Source organism: Erinaceus europaeus, chromosome 12, assembly GCF_950295315.1.
Source record: "Erinaceus europaeus chromosome 12, mEriEur2.1, whole genome shotgun sequence".
Classification (NCBI taxonomy): domain Eukaryota; kingdom Metazoa; phylum Chordata; class Mammalia; order Eulipotyphla; family Erinaceidae; genus Erinaceus; species Erinaceus europaeus.
In genome coordinates, this window is record NC_080173.1 from 40,430,045 (window position 1) to 40,444,365 (window position 14,321).

Genomic DNA, 14,321 nt, shown 5'->3' on the forward strand with positions numbered 1-14,321 from the left:
CTCTCTCTCTGCTTCTCCCTTTCTTCTTGTCTTTTCCATAAATAAATAAATAATTTACTTCTAAAATTAAAATAAAATTGGTTCAAAACATAACAACTTAAAACAACCATGGTCAGGACTGGGTGGTAGTATACCTGATGAGTGCCCAAAGACTTGGGTTCAAACTCCCAACCTCCACCTTCGGGGTGCGGCGGTGGCGGGGGGGGTCGCCTCATGAGTGGTGAAATAAGGCTGCAAGTATCTCCCTTTGTCTCCTGTACCATCCCCGCTGAAAGAGATGGGTTTCTTTCAATTTCTCTCTGTCCTGTCAAGTAAGAAGAAGAGGGGAGGGGCACCACCTGCAGCCCATAGAAATCTTTGGTCCATACTCCCAGAGGGATAAAGAAAGCTTCCAATGGAGGGGAGGGTATATCTAACTCTGGTGGTGGGAAATGTATGGAATTGTACCCCTTTTATCCCAAAATATTGTTGATCATTATTGAATCACTAATTAAAAAATGAAAGAAAAGAGGAGGGGAAGGAAAAAATGACTGCTGGGAGCAATGGATTCATTGTGTAGCCACTCAACCCCATCAATAGCCTTAGTGGCAAAAAAAAAAAAAAAAAAATTCTATATTAAATTGTTTCAATGGGTCAGGGATTCAAGAGCAGTTTATCAGTGGGGTGAGCTCAACCCTGTGTAGGGTTGGGTGGAATGGCATCAGGGCCCCACCTCTGCCTCCAAAGGTGTCCCCACCTCTGCCTCCAAAAGGTGTCCTGGCATCTCTTGTGTGTACAGCACACAGTTGCACACCACCCACACCTGCTGCCCACTGCACTGCTCCCTCATTCTGGACATCCTCCAGTGTACTTCCTTGCCACAACACCCCCTCCATAATTGGCTGCAGGGGTCCCTCATCCCAGCCTGGGCACAATGCAAGCGGCTTTAGAGCCAGACCAGGAAGCGGCATGTACTGTGTAGGGGATTCGTTACCCCTGGTTGCTGTGTGGGGGTCCCTGCTGGATCTGGAGGGGTTGTCTTTCACATTGGTTCTGGTCCCTGGCTCTCCCTCCAGTAGTACTTGTGCCCTAGATGCCCTGGACCTCCAGAATTTTCCACTTTCCCATGGGGCCTCACAAGGTCACCAACTCTTCCCAGAGTTCCTACCCCATCTGTAACTTTGTTAGTTGCTTTGTGTTCTCCAGGTTTCACCTAATCTGATAAATGGGTGCTCCACATTCATGTCCTTCTCTCAGCTCCATAGTGACAAACATAGTGAGTCTGCACCGTATTCCCAGGACTCCCCCTGCTGGTCTGGCAGCACCAGTGTATGAAGCTCTAGGGCTCTAGGGCTCAGCTTTTGCAAATGGGCAAGCAGGAGCTTTAGGCAAAGCTAATTTAATGGGCTAAAGACCCAGCAGGGGCAAGTTCTTCTGTCCCAGATTTTGAAGTATTCTTGAAAAGCCTTTCACTTTGGTTGTGGCATGCAAACCCACAAAAGCAGGCAGATTGTGAGCTATGCTTGGGTTGGCTTCTGCTGTGGGTTGGACCAGAATGAACAGGATCCCAGATCCCCAGCCTTGCCTTTCTTTCTTTTTTCCTTTTTATTGAAGCACTAGGTGTCTGCCCAAATACACAGAGGAAATCACACGTTTAAAGAGAGCTGTATGCAGCCTGGGAGATGGCACAGTGGATAGGGCATTAGATACTGAAGCATGAGGTCTTGAGTTTAGTTCCTAGCGTCACATGTACCAGATGCTCTGGTTCTCTTTCTCTTGTTCTTTCATTAATACATAAATAAAGTGCGCGCGTGCACACACACACACACACACACACCCCTGGGTGGCAGTGCACCCTGAACAGTGCACATGTTAACATGTCCAGGTTCAAGCCCCTTGGCCCAGGAGTGGAAGTTTCACAAGCAGTGGAGCAGCACAGCAGGTATCTCTCTCTCTCCTTCTTTGTCTCCCTTCCCCTCTCAGTTTCTTTCTGACCTATCAAATAAAGGGGGAAAAAGGAAATATGGCTGCCAGAAGTGGTAGATTCATTGTGCACTGAGCCCCAGCAGTAACCCAGGTACCAACTAAAAAGAAAATAATAAATATATATATATATAAATTGGTAAGTATTTAGGAATTGAACATACCCCTGTAATTGGCTCTGAAGTAGACTATGAGCCCTCATTTGCCTATAGTGGCTACCCCCTGAGCTCCTGACAGTAGAGAGGGGTAGAGTAACTTTCTCTCCTGGGCCGGACTTCATGACCTCTGGCAGCAGTGCCACATGGCCCACACTCAGTGCTCTGGGCCTTGGCCTTGGCTTTCCTTCTTACAGCTCAGGGGGCTGAGAGCTATGGGTTCAATCTGCAGGCAGGTCTCTGACCCAGAGTGCTCACAGGCAGATGGATACTGCTGTTTCTCTGGGGTTGTGAGTGCCATCCACAAAAGATTCACTCTGGGACTGGGTGGTGGCACACCTGGTTGAGCACATATGTTACAATGCTCAAGGACATGGGTTTGAGCCCCTGGTCCCCACCTGGAGGGTGAAAGCTTTGCGAATGGTGAAGCAGGGCTGCAGATGTCTCTGGTTTTCTTCCTATCTATCTGTCTATCTAGCTATCTATCTATCTCCCCTTTCCCTCTCAGTTTCTGACTGTCCCTATCCAATAAATAAATAAAAATAATAAGAAAAATTTTAAAGTCACAAAAGACTCATTCCCCTGCAGAGCTATCTCTGTCATCTGGGGGTTGGCATGTGTGTGTGTTTCTAACAAGCAGGTAGGAGGTAGCTTTAGCCCCTACAGGGTCTTTTCCCAGCAGCTTCCATGAACTTTCTCCAGCAAGGCAAGCTCCTACTGCCAGGAACTGGGTTAATTAAACTTGGACTAGTAGCAACAAGCACTATAGTGAGTGTGATTCTCACCACAGATTCAGGACAGTGCAAGACAGGGGTTTCATATAACGTGGACACCAGCTCCCAGAAAGTCCAACTGGGCCTTCCCTAAAGACTTGAATCTTAGCTGCTTAGCCTAAGCCATGGGCCACTACTCTCCTGGACAACCCGTGCTGCTGGTGAGTCTAGAACTGTCCCAAGACATTAAAAGCTCCTCACAGCAGCATTTAGCTCATGGTACTGGGGTTGTAGATTGCTACCCTTGTTTTTGAAGGAAAAACCCTGTGTTTTTCATATCTGGTTTGTGCCTTTTCAAAGGGAAGTGGCAAGCAGAGTCCTTGATACGAACAGAAGCCTCTCACCAAAGTAAGATTCAGTGCTGCACTTGCTCCTCCTTCTCATGTATGGGTTGTGATGCCCAGAGAGCATTCCAAGGAAAATCACATTACATTTTTCCCTGTACTCTCTAATGTTTCTTGTTGATTTCCCTTGTTTAAACACTAATTTGAGAAACCTCATTTTTTCTCAGGGACCATTGTGTATATGTATATGTCATCTTGCTGACCATGTGGGAAGGAGATAAGCCTGTATCTTTCTTTTCTTTCACCTTGCTAGAACTCTCCAGAGCCAACTATTTTTATTTAACCAGAGAAGTGCTCAGCTCTGGCTTATGGTGGTGGTGCCAGGTGTAAGGTCTTTTACAGAACCATTATATCTCCCTGGCTCAGAATTTTTTGATGACCAAAGATGGCAGTATTTTAAAAATACAGGTTGCAGAGGCTGAAGACCAAAGAGGGGCTAGAACTGAAGAATGAGCTGCTGGGCAATCTGAGTGAGGAGCAGGTGGTTGCATTGCTCTCCATCAGCTTAGGCACCAGTCACCACCAAGGAGGCAGAACTACCTTTGCTGTCCCAGCCTCCTCCCTGTGCTAACACAGGCAAACAGGTAGAGGTGGCTGTTTGTTGTTTTTAACTAGAGTGCTGCTCATCTCTAGCTTATGGTGATGCTGGGGATTGAATCAGAGACCTTGGAGCCTCAAACATGGGGATCTTTTGCATAATTACTAGGCTGTTTCCTCTTTCCTTAGAGATGGCAGTTTATGAAACATTTGACCCTCCACTAGCATCATGGCAAACAGCTTGGCATTACCCCACTGCTCCCAGTGGCTATTTTTTTTTCCTTTTTTCTTTTTTTTTTTTCTATTTTATTTGATAGGGCAGAGAGAAACTGAGAGGGATGGGGGATATAGAGAAGGAGAGAGAAAGATAGATACCTGCAGACCTGCTTCACTGCTCATGAAGCACCCCTCTCCAGCAGGTGAGGCGTGGATGCTCAAACCAGGTCCTTGTACCTAGTGATGTGTGAGCTTAACTAGGTGCACCACTGCCCAGCCCCCATGCCTCACTTTAGACTTGGATCTGTGCCTGTGGCTGTCCCTAGCATCAGGCACTTGTGATAAGATCCACTCAAACTTGGTACCCAGGGGCCACCTGGCACTCACAAGCTTGACCCCAGTCATTAGGATCAGTGGACCCTGGTGCTGTTGCCATTGCTGGGCACTCAAGACCAGAAACTCCTGGCTACCAGCAGACCCACTTCAGCATGAACTCTGTTCTAGGCTCTCAGGGAGCATTGACTTAATGAGAAGATTGAAGGATAATTTACACTGAGAGATCCAAGCAAAAGCCTGGAGGGTAAACCCCAGATACAGCAGAGCTGTATAAGCTTCCTGAACGAGACATCAAGGTAGCATTTCTAATAGTGCTTACTGAAATAAGCAAATGAATGGAAGAGCATTTCCACAGGGAACAGAGACAATATTAGAAAAATCCAAACTTGAAGTATCAATATTCTTTTGTGGCCAGCAAAGTAGCTCACTTGAGTAGTATGCCAGCTTTTGTCATGTATGTGACCTAGGTTCAAGCCCAGCCCTGCCACATTGGAGGAAAAAAGTGCAAAGGAAGAGAGTAAGTAGAGAGCAAAGGGACAGAAACAGACTGCAATGACTCCTCAGATTCACACAGAACATAGCAGAAAATTTGATAGATCAATGATTTTATTAAATGTTGATGGCCTGAACTCACCAGTCAAATTACACAGGGTGACAGGATGGCTCAGATAACTAAATACAACTTCCTGCTGTCCACAGAAGGCCCACTTCAGTTCCAGGAGTTAGCATGACATCACAGTAAAAGGCTGAGAAATATACACGCAGGCAAATAGTAGCCTAAAGGGTTCAGGAACAACAGCCTGAGAGGTAGTACAAGATGAAACATTGGACTCTTAGGCATGAGATCCCACGTTCAATCCTCAGCATCGAATGTGCCAGAGTGGTGCTCTGGTTCTCTTCTTGGCCATGTTAATAAATAAATCTAAAAGAAAGATTAGAACTACTATGTGATCCAATAATGCCACTTCTCAGCATCTGGACAAAGCATGTGACGTGTTATCCTGACGAATCATGCACACCACACTGTTCTCTGAAGCACTGTGGGAACAGCTTAAGTGCCCTTTGATAGATGGTGGATATTTGCATCAAATGAAAGGAACCATAGGGGCCTATAAGTCAGAAGGAGAAAGATAAATACTTCCTGATTTCACCTGTATGTGCAATGTAAGGAAACAAAAAGGATGAATAAGCAAAGTAAAGTGAAAATAACTCAGTGCCCTCAGGCAATAGAACTCAAGCTATCAGAGAGAAGAAGAAGGAACTAAGAGAAAGGGAGGAGCATCTTTGGTGGTGGGGTGTTTTAATTAGAAGAAACCAGTTACTTTATTCAATAACATCCTTCTCAGGAGAAATAAAGGCACTAAAAGCTGTGGTTGATACTGGCAATTTGTTACAATTCAAGCCAACACCTAGAGATAAGATTGCTGGCTCTCTAGTGTTTTCTGCTCCTAGCCTATGGGGAGGCTCAGGAGCTTCACACCCTTGCTATCCCCCCTTTTTTTATAGCCACCAGGGTTTATTGAGGCATAGTGCCTCTCAGCAGCCATTTATTTTCTTTACTCTAGATAAAGAATGAGACCAAACTCAAGAAAGAAGGAAAGAAATAATGAGAAAGAGAAGACACTGTAGCATCATTCCACCACCTGTGAAACTTCTCTTTTGCATCTCTCACTGGCACCCAGCCCACTGTCCCTTCTGCTTCCCTCCTGGAGTGCTGCTACCCACAGGCATTGCCAGCCTAGGATTGGCATTTCCAGTGGCACATGTTTGCCATCAGCTGCCCCTCTGGGCTTACTGAGGATTACCAGCCTTCCATCCCCTTCCAGACACCATCCTTCCTTCCATCACAGCTTCATTGTCCCTCAGACTGCCCAAAGAAGACCACCTTTAGTTTCCCAAACAAAGCCCAGTTTGTGAGTTTGACAGCAGAATGCACTGGAAGTACTTGGAGTTGAGGTCTCAGTGGTTTGCCCCATTGAAGGCCTTTGCTCTTTCAGAATGGGTTTGGTCTCCTGGTACATGCATGCATATGTGTGTGCATGGAGATGTGGAAAGCAGGGCCAATTGGTGGGCAGCTCACCACATTTCAAAGCCTCTGAGCTTTTATCCTTGCCCTGCATTTCACATGGTTCCCCTGCTTTCTGGCCACATGTCTTTCCACTTACTCATGTCAAATCCCATTTGTGGGGAAGACTAGAAGCCTGTGCTGCTTTAGACCAGGCTTCATATCATGTCCTTGATCTCACACTGAGGACTAGGAGAAGCATCCTTGCATTGTACCTGTACTATAGGGGCTCCTGGCCTGCTTCCTCCCTTCTTAGGGCCTGCTCCCTGCCTGGGCCCTGGCATTAGAGTCTAAAAATACTTTTCTTTTTAAAGGCAAAGCCTTCTTTTAAAATTTATTTTATTTGTTACCTTTTGTTGCCCTTGTTTTATTGTTGTAGTTATTGTTGTTGTTATTGATGTCATTGTTGTTGGACAGAGAGAAATGGAGAGAGGAGGGGAAGACAGAGAGAGGGAGAGAAAGACAGACACCTGCAGACCTGCTTCACTGCCTGTGAAGCTACTCTCTTGCAGGTGGGGAGCCAGGGGCTCGAACCGGGATCCTTATGCTGGTCCTTGCACTTTGTGCCGCCTGTGCTTAACCTGCTGCACTACCGACTGACTCCGTAAAAATACTTTTCTTTCCACTGAGGAAAGTGAGCTAGCTGGGTTGGGGTGGACATGGGTAAATTGGCGTGTTCTTGGAAGGTGTGGCTCTGTTTGTCTGGCCTTGGCCAGGTTCTAAATGGACATGCAGCCCCTTGGCACCTGTGTCCCTGGGAACAGGAAGGCCATTTCTGGGCCTGAGCAGAATGTAACAAGAAGCCTCCTTTTGTCCTAAAAATGAGCCAAAATTCAAATCAACAATCACCTGTTGCGCTAAAGGCTAATGATTTAATACTTCCCCAAAACTTGAGGATGATAGACACCAAATAGAATATGGCTTGTGTTTGTATATGATTTAGTTTGGGGTTTGCTTTACAGCCCAGGATGACAAGGGAGATAAGAGCATTTGTTTATCTCTTCCTCTCTCTCCCCGCTTTCTCATTAGATTAGGTTTTTATTTGTTGTTGTCGTTGCCATGAGGTTTGTCACTGGGATTTGGTGTCCACACAACAAATCCACTGCCCCTGGAAGCCATTTTTTCCTCTTTTGTTTCTCTTTTTGTAAATACAGAAAGAAATTGAGAGGGAAGGGGGAGATTGAGAGACAGAAAGACACCTTCAGACCTGCTTTACCACTCATGAGGCTTTCCTACCTGCAGGTAGGCTCAGAGGGTTTGAACCCAGACCTTGCACATGCTAATGTGTGCACTCATCCAGGTACATCACTGCCTGGCCCTGCTCACTAGATCATTTGATGCCCCTCACATTCCAGGCATAGGCAAGTAAAAGGAGAGTTACATTAGAGCAGTGAGCTGGCCTCTCGGTCTTTAGCATGCCAGCCCCTGTGACAGTGATGTCAGAGTTGATGATGATGTCAGATGTATGAGTTGCTTTCTGATAGACATTTTGCCAGCACCACTGTTGGACTGCATATTGGAGACCCCACATGAAGCAGAACTGTTGTGGCTTGCTGTGTTTTGTTTTCCTGACTCCAGGGTCATTACTTGGGATTTGAACCTGCATCATCAAAGTCAGTGCCTCTCAGTGGAATATTTTCTTCCTTTTCTTACACAGAGGGTGAGAGGCAAAACAAGAGAAAGATGGACCCTATAGCACTTCTCCATCACTTGTGAAGTTTTTCCTTCCCTATGCAGGTGCTCCTACTTGGTGACCAGAGGCTTGAACCCAAAGCCTTGCACATGCTAAAGTGTGAGTTCAGTTGGGTGAGCCATCTCTGAGCCTCTCAAATGGAGCCTTGATTCTAAGCTGTGTCGGTTTTCTAGAGGGGCTTCTGCTTTGTTTCTGTCACTCTGCCCATTGGTAGCCCAAGTATCCACTTTCTTTGTAAGACTATAGGAACATTCTGTGACCATGAGAACTGAACTCAGAGTGACTGGGCAGAGACTGGCTGCTTTCTCTGTGCAAGGGTGAGATTTGATGTCTGTCTTATAGGGGAGAAGACACTTGTTCGTGGAGGACACAGGAGTCCTCAGCATTCCTACATTTCTCCCACATAAGAGTATCTCTTTAAATATGCCCCTGCTAACACCCCCCACCCCCATTGGCATGAGTCACTCAGAAGAGAAACTGCAATAGGCATGTGCAGTTAGCACTGCCTCACCCAGAAGGTGGCACCGTGTCCAGGCAGGGGCTGACTAGTGCTGAGTAGGAGGGGTCTGGATTAGCCAGGCCTGCAAACAGCAGGTGCTTGTTCCAGCTTGCCCAGATAAGAGGAGGCTTTGTCATGACAGGGTAGAACTTTCTAGAACAATGTAGTCAGAAGGGACTGGAAGAGCCCTGAAAATCCTCCCCTGTAAGTCAAAGCCACCTCTCTGTGCTCTCTGAACACAGCACAGCTCTTTTGAACCCCAGGGCCCAACCTCCAGTGAGAAAGGGAGTCAGATCTTGAGAAATGTGTGTCGTCCTCCTGTCCCCCAGTGCCATAGGAAGGGTGGGTTACATTTGACCTACTTTTTGGAAGATACCTAGAAGCAACCATTGAAGGAACAGTGTTTATTTTTTCTTATTTGGGGTATTAATGGTTTACCGTTGACAGCAAAACACAATAGTTTGTACATGCATAACATTTCCCAGTTTCCACATAACAATACAACCCCCACTAGGTCCTCCTTTGCCATCATGTTCCAGGACCTGAACCCTCTCCCCCACCCTAGTGTCTTTTCCTTTTGTTCAATACACCAATTCCAGTTCAAGTTCTGCTTTGTGTTTTCACTTCTGATCTTGTTTTTTCAACTTCTGTCTATGAATGAGATCATCCTATATTCATCCTTTTGTTTCTGACTTATCTCACTTAATATGATTTCTTCAAGCTGCATCCAAGATGGGATGAAGAAGGTGAATTCACCATTTTTAATAGTTGAGTAGTATTGCATTGTACATATAGACCACAACTTGCTCAGCCACTCATCTGTTGTTGGACACCTGGTTGCTTCCGGGTTCTGGCTATTACAAATTGTGCTGCTATGAACATAGGTATACACAAGTCTTTTTGGTTGGGTAAGTTTGGTTCCTTAGGATATATCCATATATCCCCAGGAGAGGAATTGCAGGGTCATAGGTCCATTTCTAGCCTTCTGAGACTTCTCCAGACTGCTCTCCACAGGAGTTGGTCTAATTTACATTCCCACCAGCAGTGCAGGAGGGTTCTTTTGTGTTGTAATTTTAACTTAAAAAGGAGTTTTTGGGGCTTCGGTGCTTAAGGATTCACAGCGGGGAGCTGGGAACGGGTTTAAATAATACAAGGTTTATTAGGGTGAAACAGGTAAAAGGCAAAATAAGCAATTATCATCAAGGGTTAAGAGTACGCTAGGTCCATAAAGTCTGAGTATAGTTATCAAAAGTTTAGTCCCATAAGATAAGCAATTATCAGCTCTGGTAAAGGTTGCTCATGGCTGTAGAGGGGTCTAAAAGCTTACCAGCTAGCAGAGTCACACGTGTTCAGTTCCATAGAAAAGTAGCCATGGCAGATACCTGGAGCACCTCTGCTTTTCACCAGAGGAAGCAACAGCCAAAGAGAGTGACCTGCTCCAAGTCCTGTGCTTTATACATTCCCTTCTCTGTGTGTCCTGCCTCATGCTGATAATAGTCCCAAACTCCTGTTGGGATCACAACACTTTTGTCCCCACAACCTCTCCAGCATTTGTTGCTGCTACCTTTTCTGGTGTATGACATTCTCACAGTAGTGAAGTGGTATCTCATTATTGTCTTTATTTTAATTTCTCTGACAATCAGAGACTTGGAGCATTTTTTCATATGTTTGTCGGCCTTTTAGATCTCTTCTGTAGTGAACATTATATGCCCGATTTTTGGATGGGGTGACTTGTTTTCTTGTTGCTGGTTTTTGTGTGCTCTTTATATATTTTGGTTATTAGCCTCTTGACTGATGTATGGCATATAAAGATCTCCCATTCTTTGGGAGGTCTCTTTGTTTGGGTAGTGGTTTCTTTTGCTGTGCAGAAGCTTTTCAATTTGATGTAGTCCCATTGGCTTATTTTTTTATTTAGTCTTCTTTGTAACTGGATTTGTTTCATTGAAGAGGACTTTAAAATTTATGTGGAAAAGAGTTCTGCCAATATTTTCCTCTTAAGTATTTGATAGTTTCTGGTAATAGTGTTTTTTTCTGTATTTATTCTTCTGACCTCAGATTGGGGGTGGGGGCAGGTAGGGGGCCTTGTGTTCTTCCCCAGGTATGGATGCAGGAAGCTGTAGCAGAAAGAACTATCGTGATTTTTCCTTTCCAGACTCCCACAGTGGACTGACACTGACATTAACCAGAAAGTAAAATGCAAATATATTTTCTCTTAGTATGTTTTAAAATGTATTATTAATGAGAAAGAGCCAGAGCATCACTCTGGCACATTTGATGCCAGAGGTTGAATTAGGACTTCATGTTTGTGAGTCCAGGGCTTTATCCACTGCACCACCTTCTAAGTCATGAAATGTTAGTGTACCTATAGTAAGACACAGCTGGGATTTTGGTTTTTTGGTGGAACCAGGGCCTCCTACATGTGTAATTTCACTGCTCTGGGCTATTTTTCTCATTTAGAGAGAGAGGCAGGGAGAGGGAGAGACACTGCAACACCTAAGCTTCCTCGATTGCCAAAGCACCTCCCATGTGATACATGGCTTCCAGCCTGGGTCACATGCATGGCAGTGCAGGTACCCTATTCCATGAGATTCCCCTCCAGCCTTCAACTGGAATTGAAATCAAAGGGTGGCTGCAAAAGCAGCTGGTGAGGAGTGGACTCTGGGTGGCTTAATCCCTGGGGACAGATCTCTGGGTGTATCTGAGGCAGCCTTCTACAGGTACCTTCAGCCTTATTCAAGATTTAGAAGGAAGTGCTGGTGAGGAGGGGCTGTCCTGTTGTGGGGTAAAGCCCTCAAGGACAAAGGTTCAATCAGTTCCAGGGGGGCCAGGCATTGGCACACCCAGATGAGCTTGCAAGTTACCACATATGCAGATCCAGGTTCAAGTCCTCTGGGTTCCCCACCTACGGGGGGAAGCTTCACAAGAGATGAAGCAGTGCTATAGGTGTCTCTCTTTTTCTCCCCATCTCTCCACCTTCCCTCTCAAAATATAATGGCCACAAGGTACAGTGGATTCTTTATGCAGGCACTAAGCCCCTGTGATATCCCCTGGTTATCGGTGGCCCAAGGGAAGCCAGATAGCCACACTGCCCATAATGGGCCTGCTGGAAACTGACCTTCTCCTTTCACACAGGTATGTTTGTGAAAATAGAGTTTCTGTGCCTGCCTCAGGGTTGGCTGGAACCCAGGGCCAGGAGAGAGGGGAGACAGGTAGGCTGGTGGTGGCAGCAGACTTGGTGGTAAGGATGGGGCCTCTGGATGCTGTGCCTTCTTATCTGGGTATATATGATGGGGGATGGCTCCCAAGAATAGACTCTATTTCTAGGGAGCCCTTTGAATATGATACACATATACAGTAATGGATTCTTTTTTAAGAACTTTAAGCATTATTTTTGAATTAATTATTTATTTATTGCCTCCAGAGTTATTGCTAGAGCTTGGTGCTAGTACTATGAATCCACCATTCCTGGTGGCCATTTTTTCCTTTTTTTGTTTTTTTTTTTGTTGGATAGGACAGAGAGAAATTGAGAAAGGAGGGGGAGATAGAGAGGAATAGAGAAAGATAGACACCTGCAGACCTGCTTTACTGCTTTTGAAGTGTCCCCCCCTACAAGTGGGGAGCCAGGATCTTGAATCTGGATTTTTGCATGGGCCCTTGCCCTTAACCCAGTGCACCACAGCCTGCTTCCCCCCCCCCCCAAGCATTTACATAGATGAATGAATGATCAGTAGTAATCTACTGAAACATTTGTCCTCTCCTGTTTCACTTGTCCTCTCCTGTTTTGCTTGTTCACATAAAGAAATGTTGTGGTCATGTGGTCTGGTGGGTTTTGGCTTTGGCCACTTGGCCTTGTCACTGTGGGAGCCTCCCCGCACCCCTAACCTGTGACACCTCCCCTACCAAGCAACAGGCTGGGCTAGCCCTTCTCAGCTCTTGCAGTTTCCACTCTCTGAGGAAGTGAACTGGCTTAGGCTGCTTTCCACCCATAGAGCAGTTTTCTGCTCAACTTGCCCACCTTTCTGCTCAACTTGCCTGCAGTTCCTCCTTCCATTGATGAGGGTTCTATAGAGCCTGCTTCTCCCCAGATCCCCAGTCCCACTCTCCCCCCCCATTCCTGCAGGTGCCCCCAACCAGTAGTGAGGCAGGCTTTCTGGGAACCTAAGTGGGTTCAGCAGCTTGGGAACCACTTTGGGCTGTGTCCCAGCATTTTGGTGTTATTTCTCTGTCCCTTCTCCAAGTGGCACTCCATGCCCAGTTGAGCTCCCTGCATCTGTTCAGGCTCAGCAGCAGCCCGGAACAAGGTTTCTGCAGCTGCACATCAGCCAGGCAGCAGGGGCAAGGGAAGGAGCTAGGCCATGGAGGAGCCTGCTATGGGTGTTCAGCCACTGTGGCCTTCCTCAGTGACAGATGTCTCCTCACTGGTTACTTCTCCTGGCAGGCATGGGCTGATGCCTTCCGGAGCAGCCCTGACCTCACAGGCGTCGTGCACATCTACGAGGAGCTGAAGAGGAAAGGAGTGGAGTTCCCCATGGCTGATTTGGATGCTTTGTCTCCCATCCACACCCCACAGCGGGTAAGTTTCCCAGCTGGCATCTCAAGAAAAGACCCCATGGCCGAACTGTGCACCACTGCTACCGCTGCCACCACCCTTCTGCTGCTCTGTTTGAATTATTCAACTTGTCATCATGCTCCTGGAAGCTCAGGGCATTTCTTTTCCATAACAAGGGGGAACACAAGAGAGAGACAGCTAGTTGACTGGTGATTAAGGGATTGCAGTGTCCCCCCTCCCAATTTTCAGGTTGTTGGGAAGTGGGGCAGAATACCAGAGAGGTCAGTTGAGACACCTACTTTACAGAGGCCCCAGGGAACCTAAGTGGAGATGATGTCATATCCCTTGGGGGCAGCACAACATGCTAGTAAGGTGGAAGGACTAGTGTCATCACCTGTCACCAGGTAAAGAAGGGCCCTCGGTCCTCCCAGTGTCCAAGTCAGACAGACAAAAAGTGAACTCTGAGTTGTCATTGGCCTAAGTTCCATGTGCCTCAGGTATCAAAGCCAGGAGGGCCTGTTTAGGAACTGCTGAGGAAGGTTTTTGCTTGAGAACTGAAAGCACGAGGCCAGCATGTGGCTAAATCAGTAGAGTGTCCGAGTACCGTGTACATCAACCCAGGTTCAAACATCAGACAACCACATGGGAGTACCTGCAATGGGGAAACTGAGGGTGGTAAAATAGTGCTGCTTCAGTATCTCCTCTCCCCACCCCACCCCACCCCCCAGCTCTCACCCTCTTTATCTATAATAATAATAATAACAATAACAATAATAATAATAATTGAAAGCACTCAGTTGACACCATCTATGTCCTTACAGGGAAACTAGTGCCTTTACTAGCTGGGAGTCCATTTCTGGTTGGGAAGCCTGTAGGGCCTGGAGCAGGCATCTCATCCTCCCACACTCTCCTTTGTCCCATTTCCACCCGTCTGAAATGGAGGAGAAGGACAGTGCCCCCACTGGCCTGTATAAACTCAGCTTACATTGCAAGAGTGTGCTAAGATACCCCAAGGGAAAACACAAGGAAAGTCATTGTTCCCCAGGTCATCCTTCTGATATCTCCCCTCTGCTCTCTGCACTTTGCCAAGCCAGCCTAACCTGTTCCAATGACAACACTCTCCTGTGTCATCACTAGGGGTAGTGATGACACGGGAGAGTGTTGTCGTTCCTATATTACAAAGAGCTTTCAG

At 46.5% G+C, this 14,321-nt stretch overlaps 1 protein-coding gene across 5 annotated transcripts in view; it reads left to right on the forward strand.

Annotated features, from left to right (window-relative positions):
- The window catches only part of TOM1L2 (target of myb1 like 2 membrane trafficking protein), a 178,905-nt gene that overhangs the window by 135,833 nt on the left and 28,751 nt on the right, over positions 1-14,321 (forward strand). For all 5 annotated transcript variants that reach the window (XM_060203232.1, XM_060203231.1, XM_016189600.2 and 2 more), the window contains one exon: positions 13,019-13,153. In XM_060203232.1, the coding sequence (XP_060059215.1) occupies positions 13,019-13,153 (135 nt within the window). The remainder of the gene's footprint in view (positions 1-13,018; positions 13,154-14,321) is intronic.